Source organism: Equus asinus, chromosome 20 (assembly GCF_041296235.1).
Source record: "Equus asinus isolate D_3611 breed Donkey chromosome 20, EquAss-T2T_v2, whole genome shotgun sequence".
In the NCBI taxonomy this organism is placed as follows: domain Eukaryota; kingdom Metazoa; phylum Chordata; class Mammalia; order Perissodactyla; family Equidae; genus Equus; species Equus asinus.
In genome coordinates this window covers 26,790,291-26,815,747 of record NC_091809.1, presented here as the reverse complement: position 1 = coordinate 26,815,747, position 25,457 = coordinate 26,790,291, and the positions used below count along the sequence as shown (strand labels likewise).

Genomic DNA, 25,457 nt, shown 5'->3' with positions numbered 1-25,457 from the left:
CGTCCACTGCGGGGCCCCCACGAGCTGCAGTCGAGGTTCCAACAGGGGCTTCCTTCTCATCTGGAGGCCTGAGTGGGGGAGGCGTCCCTTCCAAGCTGAAGCATGCGGCCGTTGGCAGAATTTGGTTTCTCCTGGGCTGTGGGACGGGGTGGGGTGGGGGGCCAGCTCCTTTCTGGATGCTCCCTGAGCTGCTCCCAGTCCCCTGCCACGTGGGGCTCTCCCTGAGGTCCCCTCGGAGTGAGCGGGAGGGATGGCTGGAGAGAGCCTGCAGCATGGAAGCCTTGGTCTTCGTGCAACCTCATCTCAAGAGGACCCCCCTTGTCCCGTTTACCCTCTGTCTCCAACCGCTCTGCGACCACAGTGATTTTTGTCCTGCACTCGGAAAACCACCTGGCACATGGCAGGTGCTGCACAAAGTGAGGGGAGGAGTGAATGGAACGCGCGTGTGTGTAGCTTTGTGTAACCGTTTGTTTAACTACTTATTCTGACAGAATTGCAGACCCACGCAGAGTAGTAAGAACCGAACCAAGAATTCCTGTGCCCCATTCCCGGGGCCCGCAGGCGCTGGCACTTCCCCTTCCCTCTTCCTCTGTCTCCTCCTTCCTCCTTCCCTTCTGCCATCTCCCTCTCTTTTCTTGAGCCACTGAGAATAATTGATGGATATGGCGTTCACCATGTTCTGAAGGGCATCTCTCATGTAACACGGCAGCGCGATCAAACTCAGGCACTGAGCGTTAACACACTATTATTATCCAATCTACAGACCTTATTCCGATGCCACCAATTGTCCCAATAACGTCCCTTACAGCAAAAGAAGATCCCGGCCCACTTGTTGGATTCGGTCATCACGTCTGAATCCGGAGATGTTAGTCTTTATTTGAGCTTCTGGACGTTAACGCTTTTGAAGAATATTAGACGGGTTATTCTGTAGGACGCTTTCCAATTTGAACATCATTGCTTCAGCTTATTCAAGTCACGCATTTCTGGCAGGCAGTTCCCGGGGGCCAGGCTGCCTCCTTCTTGGTTCATCACACCGGGAGGCACGCAGTGTCCACCTGCCCCATTCCCGGGGCGGCCACGTCAATCCCTCTGGTCTGCTGGGGTGGCCCCGCTGGAAAGTTACTGTTTTTACCATGAAAAGGAACAGTCTCTGTGGCGAGCTACTTTGATGCTACGTAACTCTGTTACTCTTCAAACTGCAGCCCCGGCTCTCGGTGCCCACTGGCAGTCGTCGCGTGTTGTTACGGCGGTTGCCGGATTGCCAGCACGCACGACGTTGACCACAGTAAAAGCTCGGAGTGCGACGTTGCTCCCGCCTCGAGAGCGCGGTGTTTAAGGACCAGGCTGCAGCAAAAGGAACCGGGGCTCCTTGGAGACACTCGAACTCTAGGGCGGGGCAGCCAAGGGTCACCCTGGGGTCTCTTGTGCCAGAAAGTAAGGAAGCTTTAAAAAAAGAAAGGGCAAGGGGACGTCAAAGGGACGCAGGGGCCCATGGGAATGGCTAAGCTGGAACATTTCAAGCAACAAAATAAATAGCATTGGTATTTATTGGATGATAATCCAATATTGGATGATATTCCAGAGATGATAATCCAGAGAATAAAATAAATATACGAGTCAGTAGTGATATAAATAAAAGATTGAAGGAATGAAGGAAGGAAGGAATAGGGAGAAGAGACAAATCTTCCTTACAAAAGAATTCTAAAGAATTTATGTAGATGCCGCCCCTCTGGGAGGTGGACCTTAATCCTCTCTCCTGGCTCAGCGTGGGCTCTGTGGGCTCAGGGACCCACTTCTAAAGAGCAGAGAAAGGAGAAAATAGCGCGTCCGCAGTGGAGAGAGCTGGGAGCCCCATCCTCACTGAGGGATCAAAGTCAGCCTCCCAGTGATGGGTGCCGGGACCCTCACGTCGTGTAATGAGGTGGGCACGTTGCCTCTGGGGCCTCCCTTCCCCAGGTCCGTTTTCCCAGCCTCGTCATGGGAAACGACCGACAAACCCAACTGGAGGGACGTTCTGCAAAATACCTGACCAGCATTCCTAAAAATTATCAAGATTGTGAGAAACAGGGAAAGAAGCTGTCACCGACCAGAGACGACTCACGAGCGTGTGGCGTCCCGGATGGGATCCTGAAACAGAAAAGAACGTTAGTGGAGAAACCAGTGAAATCGGAGTAAAGAGGGTTTAGAGGACAGCCTTGTACGAAGGGTAGTTTCTTAGTTTTAACAGATGTACCTGGTTATGTAAGATGCTAACGTCGGGGGAAGCTGGGTGAAGGGCTTGTGGGAACCCCGTTGTACCATCTTTTCAAGCTTTTGTTAAATCCGAAATTATTGCAAAGTAAAAAATGTCTTTAAAAAATTAAAGCTAAGCCGATATTGAATTAGCCTTGGTCAGCGACGTTCACAGACTTGCGTCTCAGGTCCGGAAGGCTGGCTATGGTGAATTTTTAAAAATAGACTTGATTTTATATAGTGGTGGTAGGTTTGCAGCAAAATTAAGCCAAATGTACAGAGATTTCCCGTATAATCTCTGCCCCCGCACGCGCACGGTGTCCCTACCATCCCCCGGAGATGGTGCATTCGCTACAACTGGTGCTCCCTGACCCGGGGTCCGTGGCTTACATGTGGCTCGCTCTTGGGGTCGTGCACCCTGCGGGTTTGGACAAACTTATAAAAGCGTGTATCCAGCACAACAGTCTCAATCAGAGCGGTTCCCCCATCCGAAATCCTCTGTGCTCGCCTGCTCACCCCCCTCCCCAACCCCTGACCCGCCGACGGTTTTACCGTCTCCACTGCCTTTTCCAGAAGGAGCGACGTCACATCACTGGAGTCACACAGCGTACAACCTTCTCACGTTGGCTGCTCTCATTTAGAGAGACGCAGTTACGTTTCCTCCACGTCTTTTCATGCCTTGATAGCTCCTTTCTTTCTAGCGCTGAGCAATATTCCATTGTCCGGAGGGAGCACTGTTTCTTTACGGATTCCCCTCCTGAAGGACATTTTCGTTGCTCCCACGTTTCGGCAATTATGGACAAAGCTGCTGGAGGCGTCGTGTGTAGGTTTCTGTGCAGATGTAAGCCTTCAGCTCCTGAGGGTAAAGGGCAAGGAGCGTGTTGCCGGGCTGTATGGTGAGAGTCTGTCAGTTTTCTAGGAAACCGCTAAGCTGTCTTCCAAAGTGGCCGCACTGTTTTGCGTTCCCCCCAGCAGCAAATGAGGGTCCTGTTGCTCCACATCCTTGCCAGCATTTGGTGTTGTCTGTGTTCTGGATTTTTTTTTTTTTTTGAGGAAGATTAGCCCTGAGCTAACATCTGCCGCCTATCCTCCTCTTTTTGCTGAGGAAGCCTGGCCCTGAGCTCACATCCGTGCCCATCTTCCTCTACTTTATATGTGGGACGCCTCCCACAGCATGGCTTGCCAAGCGGTGCCATGTCCACACCTGGGATCCAAACCAGCAAACCCCAGGCCACCGAAGCGGAACATGAAAACTTAACCGCTGCGCCACCAGGCCGGCCCCTGTGTTCTGGATTTTAACCACTCTAATGGGTGTGTTGTGGGTCTCATCGTTGTTTTAATTTGTATTTTCCCTAGTGACATGAGATGTGGAGCATCTTTTCATGCGCTTGTTTTCCACCTGTATATCTTCTTTGTTAAAGTGTCTATTAAGGTCTTTGGCCTATTTTAAAATCAAGCTTGCGTTGTTATTGTTGAATTTTCAGAGTTCTTTGTCTATTCTGGGTAACAGTCCTTCATCAGGTGCGTCTTTTGTGAATGTTTTCCCCCAGTCCGTGGCTTGTCTTTCTATTCTCTTGACTGTCTTTCACACAGCAGAAAATTTTGATTTTTTTTTTATTGAGTTATTGATAGGTTACAATCTTGTGAAATTTCAATTGTACATTAATGTTTGTCAGTCATGTTGTAGGTGCACCACTTCGCCCTTTGTGCCCACCCCCCACCCCACCTTTCCCCTGGTGTCCACTAAACTGTTCTTGGTCCATAGTTTTAAATTCCTCATATGAGTGGAGTCATACACAGATTATCTTTCTCTCGCTGGCTTATTTCACTTAACATAATTCTCTCAAGGTCCATCCATGTTATTGCAAATGGAATGATTTTGTTCTGTTTTGCAGCTGAGTAGTATTCCATTGTATATATGTACCACATCTTCTTTATCCATTCGTCTGTTGATGGGCACTTAGGTTGCTTCCACGTCTTGGCTATTGTAAACAGTGCTGCAATAAACATTGGGGTGCACAGGACTTTTGGGATTGCTGACTTCAGGCTCTTTGGATAAATACCCAGTAGTGGGATGGCTGGATCGTATGGTAGTTCTATTTTTAGTTTTTTGAGGAATCTCCATACTGTTTTCCATAGTGGCTGCACCAGTTTGCATTCCCACCAGCAGTGTATGAGGGTTCCTTTTTCTCCGCAACCTCTCCAACATTTGTTGCTATTAGTTTTAGATATTTTTGTCATTCTAACGGGTGTAAGGTGATATCTTAGTGTAGTTTAGATTTGCATTTCCCTGATGATCAGCGATGATGAGCATCTTTTCATGTGCCTATTGGCCATCAGTATATCTTCTTTGGAGAAATGTCTGTTCATGTCTCCAGCCCATTTTTTGATCGGGTTGTTTCATGTTTTGTTGTTGAGTTGTGAGAGTTCTTTATATATTATGGATATTAAGCCTTTGTCAGATATATGACTTGCAAATATTTTTTCCCAGTTAGTGGGTTGTTTTTTTGTTTCAATCCTGTTTTCATTTGCCTTGAAGAAGCTCTTTAATCTGATGAAGTCCCATTTGTTTATTCTTTCTATTGTTTCCCTTCTCTGAGAAGGCATGGTGTCCGAAAAGATCCTTTTTTTTTTTTTAAAGATTTTATTTTTTTCCTTTTTCTCCCCAAAGCCCCCCAGTACACAGTTGTACATTTCTCGTTGTGGGTTCTTCTAGTTGTGGCATGTGGGACGCCGCCCCAGCGTGGTCTGATGAGCAGTGCCATGTCTGCGCCCAGGATTCGAACCAACGAAACACTGGGACGCCTGCAGCGGAGCGTGCGAACTCAACCACTCGGCCACGGGGCCAGCCCCCCGAAAAGATCCTTTTAATACTGATGTCAAAGAGTGTACTGCCTACGTTTTCTTCCAGAAGCCTTATGGTTTCAGGTCTCACCTTTAGGTCTTTAATCCATTTTGAGTTTATTTTGGTGAATGGTGAAAAAGAATGGTCAATTTTCATTCTTTTACTTGTGGCTTTCCAGTTTTCCCAGCACCATTTGTTGAAAAGGCTTTCTTTTCTCCATTGTATGCCCTCAGCTCCTTTGTCAAAGATAAGCTGTTCATAGATGTGTGGTTTTATTTCTGGGCTTTTGAGTCTGTTCCATTGATCTGTGCACCTGTTTTTGTACCAGTACCATGCTGTTTTGATTACTGTAGCTTTGTAGTATGTTTTGAAGTCAGGGATTGTGATGCCTCCCGTTTTGTTCTTTTTTCTCAGGATTGCTTTAGCAATTCGGGGTCTTTTGTTGCCCCATGTGAATTTTAGGATTCTTTGTTCTAATTCTGTAAAGAATGTCATTGGGATTCTGATTGGGATGGCGTTGAATCTGTAGATTGCTTTAGGTAGAATGGACATTTTAACTATGTTTATTCTTCCAATCCATGTACATGGAATGTCTTTCCATCTCCTTATGTCGTCAACCAATTCTCTCAGAAAGGCCTTATAATTTTCATTATATAGGTCCTTCACTTCCTTAGTTAAATTTACCCCAAGGTATTTTATTCTTTTTGTTGCGATTGTGAATGGTATTGTATTCTTGAGTTCTTTTTCTGTTGGCTCATTACTGGAGTATAGAAATGTTACTGATTTATGCAAATTGATTTTATACCCTGCAACTTTGCTGTAGTTGTTGATTACTTCTAACAGTTTTCCAATGGATTCTTTGGGGTTTTCTATATATAGGATCATGTCATCTGCAAACAGCGAGTGTTTCACTTCTTCCCTCCCTATTTGGATTCCTTTTATTCCTTTTTCTTGCCTGATTGCTCTGGCCAGGACCTCCAGTACTATGTTAAATAAGAGTGGTGATAGAGGGCATCCTTGTCTCGTTCCTGTTCTCAGGGGGATGGGGTTCAGTTTTTGCCCATTGAATATGATGTTGGCTATGGGTTTGTCATATATGGCCTTTATTATGTTGAGGTAGTTTCCTTCTATGCCCATTTTGTTCAGAGTTTTTATCATAAATGGCTGTTGGATCTTGTCAAATGCCTTCTCTGCATCTATTGAGATGATCATGTGGTTTTTATTCCTCAGTTTGTTGATGTGGTGTATCACGTTGATTGATTTGCAGATGTTGAACCATCTCTGTGTCCCTGGTATGAATCCCACCTGATCCTGATGTATGATTCTTTTGATGAATTGCTGAATTCTGGTTGCCAAAATTTTGTTTAGAATTTTTGCATCTATGTTCATCAGTGATATTGGCCTGTAGTTCTCTTTTTTCGTGGTGTCCTTGTCAGGTTTTGGGATCAGCGTGATGTTGGCCTCATAGAATGTGTTAGGAAGTGTTCCATCTTCCCTAATTTTTTGGAATAGCTTGAAAAGGATAGGTATTAAATCCTCTCTGAAAGTTTGGTAGAATTCCCCAGGAAAGCCATCTGGTCCTGGGGTTTTATTCTTTGGGATGTTTTTGATTGCTGTTTCAACCTCTTTCCTTGTGATTGGTTTGTTCAAATTGTCTGCCTCTTCTTGAGTGAGCTTTGGGAGATTGCAGGAGTCCAAGAATTTACCCATTTCCTCTAGGTTATCCATTCTGTTGGCATATAGTTTTTTGTAGTATTCTCTTATAATCTGTTGTATTTCTGCAGAGTCTGTTGTTATTTCTCCTCGCTCATTTCTGATTTTGTCTATTTGAGCTTTCTCCCTTTTTTTCTTTGTAAGTCTGGCTAGTGGTTTGTCAATTTTATTTATCTTCTCAAAAAACCAGCTCTTTGTCTCATTGATCCTTTCTACTGCCTTTTTCGTTTCAATAGTATTTATTTCTGCTCTGATTTTTATTATTTCTCTCCTTCTGCTGACTTTGGGCTTCATTTGTTCTTTTTTCTCTAGTTCAGTTAGGTGTGCTTTAAGGTTGCTTATTTGGGATTTTTCTTGTTTGTTAAGATGAGCCTGTATTGCGATGAACTTTCCTCTTAATACAGCTTTTGCTGTATCCCATATGAGTTGGTATGTAATGCTATCATTTTCATTTGTTTCCAGGTATTTTTTTATTTCTTCTTTAATTTCTTCAATGATCCATTGCTTGTTCAGTAGTGTGTTGTTTAGTCTCCACATCTTTGTGCCTTTCTCAGCTTTTTTCTTGTAATTAATTTGTAGCCTTATAGCACTATGATCTGAGAAGATGCTTGTTATTATTTCAATTTTTTTAAATTTGTAGAGGCTTGCCTTGTTTCCCAACATATGGTCTATCCTAGAGAATGTTCCATGTGCACTTGAGAAGAATGTGTATTCAGCTCCTTCAGGGTGGAGTGATCTATATATGTCTATTAAGTCCAATTGTTTTAGTTTTTCATTCAGCTCCACTATTTCCTTGTTGATTTTCTGTCCATTGATGTGAGTGGGGTGTTGAGGTCCCCTACTATTATTGTGTTGTTTTTAACATCTTCCTTTAGGTCTGTTAATAGTTGCTTTATGAATCTTGGTGCTCCTGTGTTGGGTGCATAGATATTTATAAGCGTTATTTCTTCTTGATGAAGTGTCCCTTTGATCATTATATATTGTCCCTTTGTGTCTCTCTTTACCTGTCTTATTTTGAAATCCACTTGGTCTGATATGAGAATTGCAACACCTGCCTTTTTTTCCTTGCTGTTTGCTTGAAGTACTGTCCTCCACCCCTTCACCCTGAGTCTGTGTTTGTCCTTGGGGCTGAGGTGTGTTTTCTGGAGGCAACAAATTGTTGGATCTTGTTCTTTAATCCATTTTGCCACTCTGTGTCTTTTTATTGGAGAGTTCAATCCGTTCACATTGAGAGTGATTATTGATGCATGTGGACTTAATGCTGTCAATCTGTCGCTCATTATCTTGTTTTCCTGTGTTTCTTTTCCTGTGTGCTTTAGACTACCCATTTAATACTGCAATTTCTTATGCTGGGCTTCTTAGATTTTTCCTTATCTATGATTTGTGACTCTGTTCTGTACTTTATTTTAGTGTCTACCTTGAAGTTTGTATTTAGAATCTCGTGTATAATATAGTCTGTTCTCTGGTGGTCTCTTACTTACTCGACCAATACTGATTTAGACCCTTTGCTCTTCCCCTCCTAAATAATTATTTTCATTTTTTATTCCAACTCGTCTTATTAATTTGTAGTTAGAGTGCTAAGATCGTCCTTGTTTTGGTAGTTTCCTTATTTTTACCCTAATGCTATAGTTGAATATTTGCTATCCTGTTCTGGTTCTATCCATGAAGTCCAGCTATCAATACTTTCTAGTATGGATGGTGCTTTTGGTATTGTATCTAAAGAAAAATCACCAAATCCAAGGTCATTTAGATTTTCTCCTCAGTTATCTTCTAGGAGTTTCATAGTTTTGCAGTTTATAGTTAGGTTTGTGATCATTTTGAGTTAATTTTTGTGAACGGCATAAGATCTATGTCGAAATTCCTTTTTTTTCTTTTGCATGCGGACGTGCAGCTGTTACAGCACCGTTTATTGAAAGACCATCCTTTCCCCATCGTGCTTCCTTCGCTCCTTTGTCCAAGATCAGTCGCCTGTACCCACGGGGCTCTATTTCTGGGCTCTCCGTCCATTTCGTTGGTCCGTGCGTCTGTTCTTTTCACCCGCGGCGGCGCCTGGACCACTGCAGCTTTGCAGCGGGTCTCGACGTCGGGCGGCATCAGCACTCGGACCTCGTGCCCTGACGATACCACGATGGCCAGTGTGGACCCTTCGCCTCTCTGGATAAACTTTGGGATCGGTTTGTCGATACCGACAAAACACCTTGCTGGGGTCTGACGGGCGTCGCACTGGGTCTGCGGCTGGAGCCGGGAAGAACCGGCCTCTTAGCAATATTGAGTCTTCCCGTCCACGAACGCGGAGTTTCTCTCAGACTGCGGTGATTCTTAAAAGTCTGTTTACCGCCGTTTCCTGACCGCGTATTATGTGCCAGCCATCGTGCAAAGCGCGCACCTGCTTGATCTTAATGAATCCTTACCGCGACCTGTCGGGGGAGGAGTCACGTCTCCACTTCACACGAAGACGCTGAGGTTCAGAGAAGCTGAGCGCTTTTCCTAAAGCAGCTAAGATGCGCCAGAGCTGGGACGGGAGCCCAGGCCTACGCGGACCAGGCTCCGCCCACTTGTCTGGGGACTTGCAGGGCACCGGCTGCTGTGCAGCGTTGGCCGGGAGTGGTAGCCACACTCCGTCTCCGAAGTCACTCGAGTGCCGACTGCATCACCTGGAAAGGTCCGCACCATCAGATTCCGTTTTTGGCATCTGTACCCTCCATCTCCCAAAGATCTCGGGACTCGTTCCCGACGGGGATCCCGACCCGAAGGCAGACACCACATGTCTTTTCCTGATCCGTTCTTGCAACTCACCGTGACTGGATTAGCCAGTAGTTGTTTTAGAGGCTAAATGAATGCGATTGGTAGTTATTTATCGGGGGCATTTATTTCAGAGATGCTAGCCCACATTCTCGAAGCCGGTCTAGTGATGCTGCTGTGGACTGACAAACGACGCCTCCGGCTGGCAGACGTGTTAAAGATGAGACCCAATGGCTGAGATGGATTTCTGGAGACCTGCTGTTAAATTGCTTCCATCTGCAATGCTAGGGAGACTCTAAATCTCTCCACCCGGTCAACGCTAGTGACTCGGATTAAGGGGGCGGGGAACTTCCTACTGCCGTCGTCGTCCGAGGAGCCTTTGATCTCTTGGTCATCCATCCCCATTTGCTAGGTGATATGGAAGACTCCAACATTAGAGATTCATTCCTTTGCGCTATGTAATTTTTTGTTCTCTGTAGGGTGACTCCATAAGGATAATACACCTGGAGCCCCGTCATACTTAAGGGTGCATGAGTTGAGTTCTTTCTGGAAAAGCAGGATCGAGCAATTGAGGGAGTCGGAGGACTTGGGATGATTCTGAGGAAGGAGAGGGCTGCTCCAACACGTCCAACTTCACAGCAAGACAGGCTCTGGGAGTGCCATTTGCACTTTGGGAGGAAAGTGTAGACTCTTCTGCCACCTTGACGTAGGTCATTTGCAAATGTGTGTGGGTATCTTTGCTTGTCACAGACGGGGGTGTGACTGACGTTAGTGGGCATGTGCCAGGGTTGCTAAACGGCCCCCAGTGCACAGGGCAGCCCGGAACAGCATGTGCCGTTCCCCACAAAATGCCAACAGCGCCGCCATCGATAACTCTGGAGAGTGTAAGCTGGGGTGGTCGGTGTGCCCCTTCCAGAGTGGAGACCACCAGCCCCGCTGTGCCCCCGAGACTCTCACGGTAAAAACCAAGGGAGACGGAAGGCCCAGGGGTCAGATTGTGACCACGTTTCACGGGGGTCCTGATGTGTAGACGCTCGTCTGCCGTCTGGCGTGGGTGGGGCATCTTGGGGACCACTGTTTGTCTTCGGTAAAAAGGCCAGAGTTTGTTGCAGGCACGTCATGGTGAAAGGACACAAAGAGAATGTCCTCAGGTCACCACGACTGGTGGGGCTGCTGAGATCGTCATCCATTGAAGTCTGGCACACGCGGAAAACTGCACAGCTTCTGGATGTCCGGCTCAGGGGAAAGGAGCAAGATGCAGCAGATTTACAAAGCGGACACACGTTGGTAATTGCCACCCAAGTCGAGAAGCTTCCGGAGGCCTCCCTGGCGCCAGGACCCTCCTCTTCCCTGGAGGGTACCCCCCTCTGCTCTGGCTCCTGCCAGCATGGGTTCGCTTTGCCCTCTTGAACTTCACGGGACAGGACTTACCCTCCCCATTCGGTGGCGGGTCTGGCTTCTTTCCCCAGCATCGCAGCTGTGAGGCCGGCCCAGGCACACGCGTGTAGCTGCGGGTCGTCCATCCTCATCACCAAGGTGGGTTTACCCCTGCGATGGACACCCGGGAAGTTTCCAGGTTTCAGCTAGTGTGAATATGCTGCTCGTCACCCAGGGCGTGTCGCTCACGGACGTGTCCGCATTCCTCCTGGGTCGAAGCTCAGTCGGGGTGTTCGAACGCTCAGTGTAAGAGAAACGGCCAGCGTTCCAAAGCCATCGCACCAGGTGAGGCTCCTGGCAGAGCACAAGCGTCAGAGGGTTTCAGGTCTGTGTCGGCGTCCTGGGCAAGTTTGTAAACCTCGCGGCCTCAGGGTTTTCATCTGTAAAGCGGGGCTTCTCTCTGGCCTGGTGAGGACTTTATCGGTGGGAGGCGGCCCTTTCCTGAAAAGCTCTGGGGTCTCTGGAAATCTCTGCCGCTTATGCTCAAGTTGTGACACTCTATGGCCTTCCTGGGGAAGGTCCGTCCGAATGAGTTCCCTTTGGCACGTTGTGGCCTCCTTACTGCCTGTTTGCATCTGTGCACCCGGCATTATTTCTTGTTTCATATTAACCGTCATTGCCTTTGAGACACAAAACAACGTCAAGTATGAAACCCGTTACTATTTGTTGAGAAACCCCCCCATGTCCTTGTGACTCTGAGCCCTCTTGGTTTAAGCATCGTGTCTGCACTTGGACACGTCAGGAGATTTTGAGGGTGCTGTGGGCAACCTGTGAAGGCTGACTCACAGGCACTGAGTGGGGAATTTATAAAAGACATGCAATCTTTTCTAGAATGTTCCAACTGAACCCAAATACTGATGGCAGGGGAGGGCATTAACTAGGATTCAACTAGCTAACGCTTGAAAACGTATTTGCCTTCTTCCTCCTGTTCCCCTTCCCCGGCCTCCACCCCCGCTTTCCAGTCTACGCTGCTTTGTGACAAGTCAGTGCTTTCTTGGTACATTGACTTCGGAAGATGGTTTGGTGACTTCTTGCAAACCTGAAAGTATGCACACCCTGTGACCTGGAAACCCCATATGCAGGACTATTGCTACAGAAACGTGGACTTATAGGAACCGAGAGTATTGGAGGGGGGAATGTTTTTGAGCCCCAACTGGAAACAACCCAAATGTCCATCAATAGGATAATGGATAAACAAATTGTGGCGTCCCTTTTGATGGAGTACTATACAGCAGTGAAGATGAATCAGCGCCAGCTATATGTGACAATAACAGGTGAATCTTAAAGATATAATGTTAAACCAAAGAAGCTAGACATCACAGAATACGTACTGTAAGGTTCCATTTATACGAAACCCCAAAAGAGGCAATGAAGAGCCAGGTGGTCTAGGAGTGCACAGGAAGGCAGTAAAAGTATGAAGAAAAGCAAGCATGTTAATACCATAAAGTCAGGCTGGGGCTATTGCTGGGGCAGGGTGCGCGTGCGTGTGTTTCTGGGGAGCCGGAAACGTTCCCTTTCTAGCTCTGGACTTTTAGTTTCATGAGTGTTCGTTTCACAGCAATTTTTTAAACTGTACATTTATGCTTTAGGCATTTTTCTGTGTTTATTCAATTTCACAACTTAAAAAAGAGGAACGGGAAATAAACTAGTCACTCCGGAGGGGAGTGAATGCGGCGCCAAATACACCCGCCAGAAGCCCGATCGAGTGCCCAGGGCCTGGTCAGCCACCCGCTTCTGGGGGCTAGGATCTGCTGCCTCAGGAGTGTTTTCAAAGGTGGGCTGGATCTGTTAATCCACTTCTAGAGCTCTCTCATTAGTAACTTCGACAGAAGGACCCCCAACCATTCTCCCCGTTTTAAAAAAAATCGTCCTTTGCTCAATAGGCCAAATTTGTGCAGAGATTGACTCATTCCAACTGCAGACACCAATCGTCTTTCCATCTTTAAGTTTCTTCCTCCCTCCCTTCCTCCCTCCTTCCGCTTGCAAGATGCTGGGAGCGGCCGATTGCCTGCAACCGAGCTGGAACCCGTCGGACTCCAGGCTTCCTCCCAGGGGAGGAGGCATCCGTCGGCCGGCTCCCCCTGCCTCCCGGCCGGCCGGCTCTCCCCCGTCTCCTGACAAACTCCGCGGAGCCGGGGCCCTCGCGCCTCCGCGATTGGTCGCGGGCCATCATGTGTCGCCGCTCTGGGTGGGTCCTTCTCCCGTTCAACTCATCAATCGCTCGTCTTTCCAGCTCCGCCGGCCAGTGGCTCAGACCTCTGCGCCCGTTTCCCCCCTTCCTTCCTCTTCCCCCATCGCTCCTCACCAGTCTTATTTTAGCAAAACCTAGAGGAGAAGGAGGAGGTGGAGGCCCGGGGCGGGGGGTGGGGGCGCAGGCACTGCAGCATCCGGGAGCCGCTGCCGAGGGCCGAGCGAGCGGCGCAGACCTCTCTCCCCCTCTCGTCTCTTTATTTTTTTCCCCCTGTTGGGAATTTTCAGGATTTCATTGCTGCAATTTAACCCCAAGATGAGGCGCGGTTGAGCGAAACGCTGCGCACACACACACGCTCACACTCCTTCGTGAGCAGAAGAGGCAGCCTCTGGTGATTCAGGAAGAAAAAAAAAATCACCGGGACCCTGCGGCTTCGAGACTCCGCCGGGCCCTCCGGAGCGCCCCCTTCCCCCCCAGCGCCCCTTCATTCCTTTCCCCTTAATATTCTTTATTTTATTTTAATCTTTTTTGGGGCTACAGCTCTTTCAGCATTTTTAAGGTCTAGGAACTCAAGCAAAACAGAAAGGGGGATTTTTTTTTTTTAATTTTGGGGGCCGCCTTCCCCCCACCCCCCACGCAGAGACCTGGTTTTTATTTTTATTTTTTCTGATCTTTTTTTTTTTTTAACGGGCCGAGCGCACTGCTTTTTTTTTTTTTGCGAGATGCCAGCCTGACCCGACCTCGGAGGAATGCGAAGCTGCCACTGCATCCCGGGGGGGCGTCCTTTGCAGACGTTCGCGTCTTAAAGGGGGTGTGCGTTGGTTTTTTTTTTTTTTTTTGAAATTGCCTTTTTTTTTCCTCCTCCCCACCTCCCCCCCCCCCCCCCCGGAGTGGGTGGACTGGGGATTGCCTGGACTCCTTCCTCGGTTATTTTCTGCCTCGCCTCCCGCGCCCCTCCCCCTCCGCGGCCCCCGCGCCCCGCCCCCGCCCCCTCCTCCCGCCCCTCCTTCTCCGGGGTCAGCCGGGAAGATGTCCCGCGCTGCGCTCCCCGGCTGGGGCCGGGCGGCCGCCGTGTGAGCCCCCGAGCCAGGCGCCGAGCCGCCGCCGCCCGATGGGCTGGGCCGTGGAGCGTCTCCGCAGTCGCAGCCCCGGCCGCCGTCTTCGCAGCCCCGGCGGCATCGGCAGCAGCATCCTCCTCGGCGGCGGCGGCGGCGGCAGCATCTTCCGCATCGTTCGCCGCAGCTGCGTAACCCGGAGCCCTTTGCTCTTTGCAGAATGGCCCGCTTCGGAGACGAGATGCCGGCCCGCTACGGGGGAGGAGGCTCCGGGGCGGCCGCCGGGGTGGTCGTGGGCGCCGGCGGCGGGCGAGGAGCCGGGGGCAGCCGGCAGGGCGGACAGCCCGGGGCGCAAAGGATGTACAAGCAGTCGATGGCGCAGAGAGCGCGGACCATGGCCCTCTACAACCCCATCCCCGTCCGACAGAACTGCCTCACGGTCAACCGCTCCCTGTTCCTCTTCAGCGAGGACAACGTGGTGAGAAAATACGCCAAAAAGATCACCGAATGGCCATATCCTTTCCCGAAGCCCGGCGGCGGCGCCTCCCCTCCTCCCCCCGCCTCCCCTCTCCCGGCTGCCAGAGGCCGGGCCGGCGGGAGGCAGGCGGGGGTCTCCCAGGGCCGGCGGAGGCTGGAGGAGTGTGGGGAGGCTGGGGCGGGGGGCGGCCGGGCACTGGAGGCCACCCCAAGGACCGGCTCCGGGGCGAGGGCTGCGCCCCGGGCTCGCCCAGGGGCCTCGCGGGGGCTCCGGAGCCCGCGCCCTATGGGTCAGCCTTCTCCGGGCTGAGCTGGGCCTGGGCGGGGGCCTGGGGCTTCTGGCCAGGGCAGGGGGCCGTGGGGGCTTGGCTGCCCCTTAGCGGAATCCAGGGGCACCTCCAAAGCCAGAGCGGTCCCCAACCACCGGCCCCTTGGCCCCTGCCTTCCCCAGCTGGGGGATCCTGCTCAGGGCAGGGCGCTCAGGGTCCCCAGGGCAAGAGCCGCTGGGAGAACATGTGGCCTTCACATGGAGGGCCGGCCCGGCCCGACGTGGTGTCCCAGGGTGGGCTGCTGGCCGCTGGGTTTGGAGCGCTTCTCCCCATGTCTGCGGGTCCCCTTTCCTTCACACCGATCAAGGGCCTCACCACCTTTTGGGGTGTAGAGAGCACCCCGTTTGCCCCATCTGGGGCCCTGACCTGGACGACTCGGGATGGGCTCTTTCGGTAAGAAAGAGGGAGAGTGAAAATGAAGGGCTGGGTCCTCCCGCCGGCCGTGCCCGGCCTCATTCCACACTGGAGCCACCGGGAGAGTCAGCATCCATGTGGACGTCTCGGGCAGGTAAACGCCTTGTTAATTTTTTTTTTTTTAAATCAAAGATCCAGAGGAAGAAAGGTGAAGACACAGTTTCCTCTGCTGAGATGCTGTCACCATGCGGATCCCCTTGTGTTTCTTTAAATCCGTGCCTGCTTGAAATAAACCTTCAGGAGGGTTTAACATCTGTTGAGATGTAGGCAGGCAAGGATGGGTAATTAGTCGGGCTTTCTAGCAGTTATCTAAGCATGACCCAGATTCCAAGTGGGGGGACGCACCCTGCTCCCCAGCCTGGCTGGCCACCATGCCATGGCCGAGCGTGGGGCTCGTCAGCCCTGTTCCAACCAGCTGCCTTCGGTGTGAAAGTGCCCGGGGCTGGGTGGGCCTCTGGGCTCGGCGATGAGCCCCCATCCCCTTCGTGTGTGTGGTTTCGACTGTTCTGCACTCAGCAGGGCTGAGCCCCGGGTGGTTCTGGGCTGCTCATCTGAGGACTACGGTGGCCGGTGGGCTCACTGTTATGGGGCTCGGAATTGAGCTTTGGGCTTCTGGATGCTCTGAGGTTTTGGAGCATGTGAACAGCCTGCTTTGAGGGGGGTGAGAATGAAGAGGTTCAGCTGGCCCCTTTCTGGAGGGGCGGACCCCCAGCCACGGTGTCGTCCGGATTGGCACCCAAGGCCAGGTCTTTGCCTCCTGAGTTCCAGCCTCCTGAAGGCCCATTGAGAGGCTCAGGGGTCTTGTGGTTGCTCTGCCTCCCACCCCCCTAGCCCCCCGGGGAGTGGTGGGGTGTGGAGGGTGGCACGGTGTGCACTGTCACCTAACTCCAGGGGGGTGTGGGAGATTCACTGGGCTGCCAGGTTTCTCTGCTGAAAGTGACTTTAGACCGTGCGGGGCCTGGGCCTGGAGTCTGCTGAGAGGAAGGCCGGGGCGGTGGGGGGGGGGGGGGCCTCCTGTGTCCTCAGTTCACCCCAGGCCGGCCTGAATCCCGCAGCCCAGAGGATTGCTGGGGGCGGGTGGGGGGTGCCAGCGGCCCTGGCAGGGAGATGCAGGTGAATTGGGAGCATTCGCTGGCCCTGTGGGTTTTCTTTGGCTCTCTTGCTGTCAGTAGCTTGGTGATGAGTTTGTGCCTTCTGCTCTCTGCAGACGGGTTTTTTTCTCTCTTTGGCCCGAGGCGGCAAACGCATTATCCAACCCCGCTCTGGAAGGCAGAGCTCTCATCCCGAGTCTGTCAGCAGCCAGGTTACCCAGGGCTGAGCTTTCTCGGGGGGGGGGGGGGGGGGGGGGGGGGGGCCGTGAGAGGGAGGGGACGGAGAGCTGGGGCTGGATAAGGGGACGCGGGCCAGCGAGAGGAGATGCATGTGTAGACACGCCGAGGAGTCAGGGTACCAGGGCGGAACCTTGACTTCTGTGTCCAGATACTTCTGCCGTGGAAAAAACTGTGTTTAAGTACTTATTCTGAACTTTTAGAATAAAGTCTGGTATAAGTAGAAGAAGATGCACAAGTCGGGTTCAGCTTGACGAGTGCTCACAAAGTGCGCACAGCCGTGCACTCAGGCCAAGGGCGGGAATGTGACCAGCCCCCCAGAACCCCCCATGTTTCCTCCCCCGTGAGGGTAACCGCCGCCCTGACCTCTCACCTCACGGGTTCACCTGCCTCCTTGGGGAACCTCCCCTGGGACTCGCAGGCTGTGTTCCTTCGGGTCTGGCTTTTTTGCCCACTACGTCTGAGGACTCACCCCATGGCTCCTCGTCGTTGGCGTGTGGCGTTTTGTTTGTGACCCTGCCGCTGTGGACTCATCCGTCCTGCGGCTGGGAGCCATTTGGGTAGTTTCCAGGTCCTGCCATGAGGAACGTTCTTGTGCGTGTCTTTGGTTGAACTTTTTCTGTGTTTCTCTTGGGTCTGCCCTGGGAGCGGAGTCGCCCTGCCCTTCTCTGGTGTGTGTTAGCAGGAGCTGCGTTTGCAAACGGCCTTTACTGAGGGTCGCTGCTGAGCAGGGGTGGCAGCTCCCTCCCGTCCCGTGGGGAGGAGTGAGTGCACGCTCCGTGGCTTGGCCGTGTGCTCGCAGGGTCTAAGAGTGTCCCTCGTGATGCAGGTCTCAGCGTGGTGCACGTGCAGGCGCATACTCAGCCGCTGTGACTCCTGACCCTTTTGCACGCCTCCCCGCCCCCCCACCTTGCAGCAACACAAGCTGGAAACCAGCAATGAGAACTAAGGATTCTCATTCATTTTGTTTCTCTCTTCCTAAGTAAGAAAGCCCAAATGGCGGTCTCTGATGTTTGGATTTACGGAGCTGGCTGTTCCTCTCGGACGCGCCCGGCAGCAGGCCGGCCCGGCCACACGCCCGGCTGTCGTGTCTCTGTTGATTGGAAGTCTGATTTGAACATGGCCGTGACGGGCTCTGATGTTGGCTTCCAAGGAGCCGAAATCTGTCAGCTCAATAAGGTGCATCTGTCAGCCTTCCCAGGGCCCCCACTCAGTGCCACTCGCTGCTTCTGAGGTGCTACCAGGCACCAATGTGAATGTCATCTTCCCCAGCCCTGCTGATGTCAGCACATCTCCCGCCGAGTGCGGGCAGGGACTCGGGCCGCTGCGAGCGCCTCGGACCCGGGTCTGCGCGCGCTCCTGAACCGCAGGCAGGATTGTGGGAATCTCAACCAGAAGCCCAGACCCCCTGACATCAGGGACTCGAGGACACGGCCCATCGGCATTCCCTTGGTTTTCTTTCTTTAACGAGAGGGCTCTTTAAAGAGGAATGTTCCACACCAGAAACAGAGGGAGCCCTGGAGAGGCTGGAGCACGTTGTCAGACCCTTGGCCTGTCCTGAAAAGTAGAATGTGCTAGCAGACACTACTGTAGAAGGCAGGACGGCGTGACCTGTGTGATCCTTCCCCTCGATCAGTGTGGCTGGTATTTCCAGAAGAGCAAAATTCTGGGAAATAAATATCAGCATGGCTTTTTCCATGGGGCTTTTTTATAATCCCCCAAATCCAAAACACTGTGAAAAGCAAAAGATCAGCTCACGGGGGGTAAAACCTGCCTTGAACTGACCCAAGGTTACGGTCTGACTGTGCAGTCTTAATTTGTCCCCCTGGTGTGTGTTTGGTGCATCTGCTGCAGGAATGTTGGCTAACGCTTGACTGTGGGGTGCTGCCCGCCCCACCGGGAGCCTTCTGTGTACATCGCAGTGCTTTTCAAACTTCCATGAGCGTGAGGTCTGCCTTGCGGAAAGAATGATTCTGGTCCAGCGGGTTTCGGGTGGGACCTGGGATTCCGTTTCCAATAAGCTTCTCGGGGCGGCCCGCGGTGCCCGGGCCTTGGCTACACTTCCGGGATCCTGATCCCATTATAGGTGCATCCTGTTAGCTTTTTTCCTTTTTCTCAATAATCCGATTTATTGAGGTTTACTTTGCTTCTGGCAAATTTCACTCTTTTTAGCCTACAGTTGTATGAGTTTTGACAAATGCGTGCAGTCACGTAGCCACCACCAAAATCAAGCTGTGGAGCAGTTCCCCGTCTAAAATATCCCCTGGTTCTCTGTGGGGTCGGCATCTAGTGCCCAAAGCCTTGGCAGCCGCTGGTCTGTTCTCCATCCTTCGAGCTTTGCGTTTCCCAGAAAGTGCTGTCCGCAGGATCGCTCCGTATGCGGCCTTCGGTGCCAACTCCTTTCACGCAGCCTCTGAGCCCCACTCATGTCGCCCGCCATATCCGTGGCTTCTCCGTTCTTAGTGCCCAGTCGTGTTCCATGGGGTGGATGGATGAGAGCAGGGCTGCCGGGCTGCGTGGGAGGCGGCCACCTCACTTCACGAGAGCCCACCAAACTGCCCTCCAAAGTGGCTGCCCGTTTAGTGTCCCATCCCGGTCGTCCCTCTAAAGGCACCACGTCTGAGCTCCGAGGTGCGTCTGGCCCCGAGAGTGGAGGATAAAGGACGGTGGATGCCGCGAAACTGGTGGAAGTGACATCGCTCAGTGCAGTCGGAGAAGCGGGAAGGAGAGGGGTTGTCGTCCTCGCCGTGCGCCTGCGCTCGTTTGACAGCGAGCAAGAGAGGGGCTCGCCTGTGTGGGAGAGGCGGGTCTCTGGTGTGGGGCACTGTGTTTGCCCGGTGCGTGAAAAAGGGCCTCGCTTCACCCGTTTGCTCTCGTGCCCACGTTTCAGGTTTCCCGTGGGTTTTAGGTGTGAGGTGCGCGCGTGCGCATGAGGTTATCAGACCCAAGAAGGTCTCAGGAATGTTAGTGCTTGAGAAGTCGGGGAGCAGTGGCCCCTGGAGAGTGAAGTCTGCCTTCCATGGCTTAGGGGGGAGTCTGTGGGCGCTCTGGGCTTGTAACCCCATTGCCCCCCCCAGCACCGAGCACACATATGCCTTCCCCCAGTAATGGAAGGAACCGCCAGGAAGTGGACTCGATGCAGAGATGGCCAGGGCCCCAAAGCCCCACAGCTGGGCCCCTTCTGAGGATGCAAAGTCAGCTCGTGCGGGGGACCCGCATGGTGCCGTGGAAGATGCAGAGACGAGAGGGAGCCGTTCTGGACTTGGGGCCCGCCGGGCCCCCTGAGACTCAGACCCTCAGTTTCCTCTTGTGCGTGACGAGGACGTTGCCTCTGTAGCATCTCTCTTGGGGGACTTGTGTTGTGGGGAGGTTAAATGGGGCCACTCGTGCTAAACGCTCAGCACAGTGTCCAGTGTGGAGAAAGCCCACAAATCCACGAGTCGTTAATGCTGGAGGGTACTTTTTCCCCGGTGATCATTTTCGGAAGCTTGGGCTAGAATTGAGGCCCTCCGGGCAGGTGTGTGTGCTCGGGGCCCCTCGGCCCCGCAGCTTGGGCGTGTTGATCTGAGGTTGGCTCTCGGCAAACAGCCCTCGGAGAGTTTGCAGTCTCCGTCCTCTCCGGAAGCTTTAGGGGGAGAAAATTCATGCCCACTTGACCCATTTTTCTATTCCCTTCGGCCTGAGATAAAATTAATTGTCTTTCTCTCCCTTGATCCCTCCCTCGTGGGTGACAAGGTGAGGGAGTTTCAAAGTGTGTAATTAGCTTCTCTTCCTCCCCTCCCACCCGCCCATCTCCTTCTTCTGAGCCAGTCGAGAGTCCAGCCCCGGATGGAGGCCGCAGGCCCAGGGCGGCTGGTGTGCTACCCCAGGCGACCCCTGGGAGTTTAATGGCAAAACCCTGCTAGCTTTGGGGTCAGAATGTGTTCCCCACGTCCCCCTTGACTCCTGTCTTTCTCCTTCCCCACCGCCCCTTACTTCCTGGGACAACAGAGAAGGAGGGAACATTCCAGGAGAGGAAACCAGGTGGGTGGGCTCAGCTACTTGGGCTTCAGAACCCACGAGGCTTCAGTCCTTGTTGGGGCAAGGTGACCAGCTGTCCCAGTTTGCCTGGGACTGTCCTGGTTTTAGCGTCTTGGGAAACCCAGTAGTGCCGGGCAAACCAGGACGTCGGTCACCCTGCTGGTGAGTTTTTAACACCCAAGAGAGGAGAGAGGAGGGGAGCGGAGACGGCGCCGAGGCCCAGGAAAGGAGAAGATCGGAAGCTTTTTTCCTCTGAAAAGCCAGGACGTTTTATCCGAATGAACTGTGCTTTTGGAAGCCGCCTGTCTACGGCAGATAATGTGAGAAAGATCCCGGCTCGGAGCTGAGACGCCTGCCTTAAGTCCGGATCAACTTTTGTCGTCTCTCTTGGGTTCGAAATGTCTTCACCTCCTGTTCACACTGGGAACTGAATTCCCTGGAATTCGGAATCAGCAGCCCCTCCCCCGAATAACCCCACCCCAGAGGCAGGGCCCCCCACCCCCCGGAGCGGCTCCCGCGTCGTCGCCCACCTGCCAGGAAGTAGCGTTCGCACTGTTAAGTTCCGTTCTCCTTTTAGGTCTGTGTGTAAAATACACATATAATTTTAAACCAGTTTTTAAAGTATTTTTATACAAGCAGCGTTTGCAGGAGGGCTGAATCTGTTCTCAAGAATAAATCGACGGTTTTGTCGTAGACGAGACATGGGTGCCAACCTAGAACTCACTCCGTGTTTGCGTGTATATGGGGGGGGGCAGGGCACACAGTTTCTGACCTTCCAGAATCTGTCGTATACTCTTATGTTGTCGATTTTTCTCATTTTCTTTATTGAGAAGAATGGGCGCGGCAGCCTATGCTGACCCTCCCTCGCTTCTGTGAAATGTTTGTGACATGTCGTGGAGCCCTTGTAGGAGTCCGTGTCTGAGCCGTAGCACCAAGTGGAGGCCGAAAGAGGAAGAGGCGGGGAGGAGGGGAGGAGTTAGGGTGGAGGCGAGGCACCCAGGGCCCGGGGGTGGGCAAGCCTGGCCGCAGTCTGAGCTGCAGCCACCAGGAGCCGATCCCCAGTCTCCTCTGCTGTGACATGGGCGCAGTGGCCCTACACACACGAGATTGTGGGAGGATGGAAAGGTGCTTTGCGCAGAAGGCGTGTGGCAGGGATGGCCACTCTGGGAACAGCATCAGGATGGACAGACTTCCGATTCTGGGACGGCGACGGCTGGGTTCACTGTGGGCACCACTCGGTCCTGTGCTTGGCTCCTGCGGGGGCTGAATACATCATTGTGGGTGTTTCCCTGCCCCTCGGGTGAACAGACTGTTGCTTTAATCCTCTTCCGGGTTCACAGCACACTCTCAATATTGTCGCTCCTCTCGCTCGCTTATTTTCCCTATTTATTCTAGCAGCAGGTGGAAACGCTGCTGGACCAGCTACAAGCCGAGAACCGGTGTGGTGGTCCTCCCATGGTGGTCCTGGCCCCACAGGGTCAGCCTCCCCTGCGCCAGGACCGATGTTCTCACACTTGGGCGCCCATCAGCATCCCCTGCAGGGCTGTTTAAACCCGGTGGCCAGGCCTGGCCCCCAGAGCTTCTGATTCGGGGGGGTTGGGGTGGAGCCTGAGAATTTGCGTTTCCAGCGAGTTCCCAGATGGTGCTGATGCCACTGGTGAGGGAGTGAAGTGTGAGACGCCCCGAACCAGAATGCAATGGATATTTACTTCTTCTGCCCCGATTCTCTGACCGCAGCACCCGCCCTCTCTTGGACTGTGTGCGTCTCGTTCCTTTTCCTTCTTTCTCTCATCTTGTTTCGTCCCATGTTTGGATACTCCTTGACAACGTGAATGCCACCTTCCTGGTTTCTGAGCTGTTCAGGCTCTGGAACTCCTGTTCGCTTTTTCCCTTGTCTTTCTAAGATTCATCTCTCTTGTTGAGTGTAGCTGTAGGTCATTTATTTTTTCCCACATAATACTGTATTCTGTGATGATACAACAATTTATCCATTTTTCCTGGGTGATGGACATTTGGGATGTTTCCAGTTTTTTCTTTCCTTTTTTTTTTTTCCCCCTATGACGAATGATGCTGCTGGACTGAATCAGTCATTTTTGAATGAATGAATTCAAGGTGTTAATTTTAGTCTGTGTGTTTGGGAACGGAGCTTCAGCTAGAATCAGCTGAGATTCATCAGCATTTCTGGAACGTCAGCCCTCTGACAGGCGCTGGCTGAGCCATTTCACAGGCTGCCCATCGTCCTCTCCAAGGGCCCGCCAGCCAGGCGGCCCCCGTTCCCGCGTGTCTCCTGAAAGTCAGCCTGTGGCTTAGACGCTGGCGGTTGGTACCGTAGTGGAGAAGCAGCACAACTGAGCCGAGTGCGTGACTCTGGACCCAGGGGACTGGGCTTTGGGACCTTGGGCGAGTCACTTAAGTGTTCTGTGCCTCGGTTTCCCAGTCTGTCCAGTGAGCCCCTATCTTGGAGGATTAAATGAGTTAATACAAGCGATGCTTCGAGAATACTGTCTGGAGCTTAGTAAGCACTGTGTGCTTATAGCTGAACCGATGGGCAGACCGATGGGAGAAAGGAAACAAGGATGGACTTTGGAGTGGCCTTGTCTTGGGCTTCTCTGACCCAATGCTTGGCATAGTGTGTGGCGCACAGTAGGTGCTACACAGTGTTAGCGATGACTATTATGCCTTTTCCTGCCAAGGTTCTCCACTCCCTTGATCTCTGTCATTCTTTGGCATCTGTCTCGTTAACCCTGGATGATCAGCTCAACTACGGTGCCTCCAGTGTGTAAGCCAAGGGGGGCACAATCACGGGGTCGTGTGCACTGTCGACACTAGAATTCTGTGATTCCAAGGGCGATGCAGAATTTCCCTGTCTCCCAGTCATTCTTGTCCACGGTCTAATCAACTCCTCTCATTGCCTTCCTTGCTCTCCTGTTGCCAGACTCTCTGATCTCCCCATGGCCCCCCCTCCTCTGACCCTGCCCCCCAGCCTTGCTCTAAGAGCACCAGCTTTGAAGACATCAGACACTTCAGACCAGTGGGACTAGGCCAGCCTCTGTGTGGTGTTACGAGGACTGGGAGCGTTTGGGTGTTGCACAAATTGGAATAGTCAGCGATGCTTATGGACTCGAATTATCTTTGGAAGAGTTGTTAGAATGCAAACTTTTGACAGTTTGGCCTGTTTCTAATGACAGTGCAGTCTTAAGTCATGGACTGTGGATGGATGTTTGCGGTTTAGCGGGGAGAGGCGTCTCCTGCAGCTAGTGTGGGATGAGTGGATGGATGGATGGACAGATAAGAGAAGAAAAGATGGATGATGTTGGATGGATGGGTGACTGGATGGGTAGGTGGGTGGGTGATAGGTGGGCGGACAAGTAGATTGGTGGGTGACTGGATGAATGGTGGGCAGATGGGTGGATGAATGGATGGATAATGAAAGAAAGAAAGGACGGATGGAGGAACATAAGGGTGGATAAGCATGGGTAGATGATGGGCTGATTGAAGAGTAAAGAGGTGGATGAGTGGATGGATGGGTGGATGGGTGGATGGGTGGATGAGTGGATGGATGGGTGGGTGGGTGGATGGGTGAGTGGATGTTAGATATAAGGGTGTGTTACATATAAGGATGGGTGTCCATGTCTGGGTGTCTTTGGTATTTATTTGGTGTTCTTATTGGCTTGGGAATCACCAAGCCCCTCCTCTTACCATCCTCTTTGTGTCTTTCCGGGTGTCAAGTAAATCTTGCATGCTTTTTTGAAAATCAATAAGTTTGTCTGCTTGTGTTGTCTTCTCTAATTAGCCAGCTCCTTGAGTGTGGACAGTGGTTTACCTTCTTCACATCCCCTACCCTTCCTACACTATATACACAATGAAGACTTAAAATTCTGGCAACACCTGGTTTTGGTTATTTCAGCCCTGAGGCTGAGAGCGACACTCTGTGGCTTGTGCTCCGTTGGTGAAGAGGGGTGGGCCAGTGGAACCTCTCTCTTCTGAGTAGATTGGTAATGGTAACTGAGTTGGTTACTAAGTAAATGTCCCAGATGCTTACCCACGGGCCAGAGATTACACATTACAGATGTACCAGGGTCATCCAAGGCCACATGATCTAGTCCCCGTTTTGCCTTTGACCCCATCTCTTCCATTCCCTGCCCTTTCCACCCCGTCTCAGCCGCATGGGCCCTTTTTGCGCACACCCAGCTCATTTGCATCTGAGAGCATTTATGCGGCTCTCCCCTCTGCCTGCGTCATTGTCCCCCTAGGTCTCCCCTTGGCTGACTCCTTCTCTTCATTTAGGTCTCGGCCCAAAAGTAGCCACCTCCCAGAGGCCTATTCTCTTCGTTTATTGAGCACTGAAATTACAAAGAATGTAAAAATATAGGTATACTCTCCCATCCAGAGTGAATCTCTGGAGACGTTATAATGCATTTCATTCCATACTTTTTCATGGATTGAAGCTTTTTTGAACTCATTTCCGTGCCACTAGATATCCCTGGAAAATTTCAGAGCCACCATGGATGGTTGCACAGATTGAACACTGCACAGGCATCATGGGCGTCATCGAGCTGTACACTTATTTCAGTTTCCCAGCTGATGGAAGCTTAAGTATCTTGTTCTAGCAAAATGAAGATATTATGACAACTTCTTGACAGATGGACCTAACAACTTGAACAAAGGGGCGTC

The 25,457-nt window shown here is 51.8% G+C and overlaps 1 protein-coding gene across 5 annotated transcripts in view; it reads left to right on the top strand.

Moving 5' to 3' along the window:
• The first annotated feature begins 14,162 nt into the window (after window positions 1–14,162).
• CACNA1A (calcium voltage-gated channel subunit alpha1 A) overlaps window positions 14,163–25,457 on the top strand; it is a 195,647-nt gene continuing 184,352 nt past the window's right edge. For 4 of the 5 annotated variants that reach the window (XM_070492187.1, XM_070492186.1, XM_070492188.1 and 1 more), the window contains exon 1: window positions 14,163–14,728. In XM_070492187.1, coding sequence (XP_070348288.1) covers window positions 14,436–14,728 — 293 coding nt within the window. In that variant the 5' untranslated portion in view covers window positions 14,163–14,435. The remainder of the gene's footprint in view (window positions 14,729–25,457) is intronic. The other variant, XM_070492190.1, reaches the window with a different exon arrangement.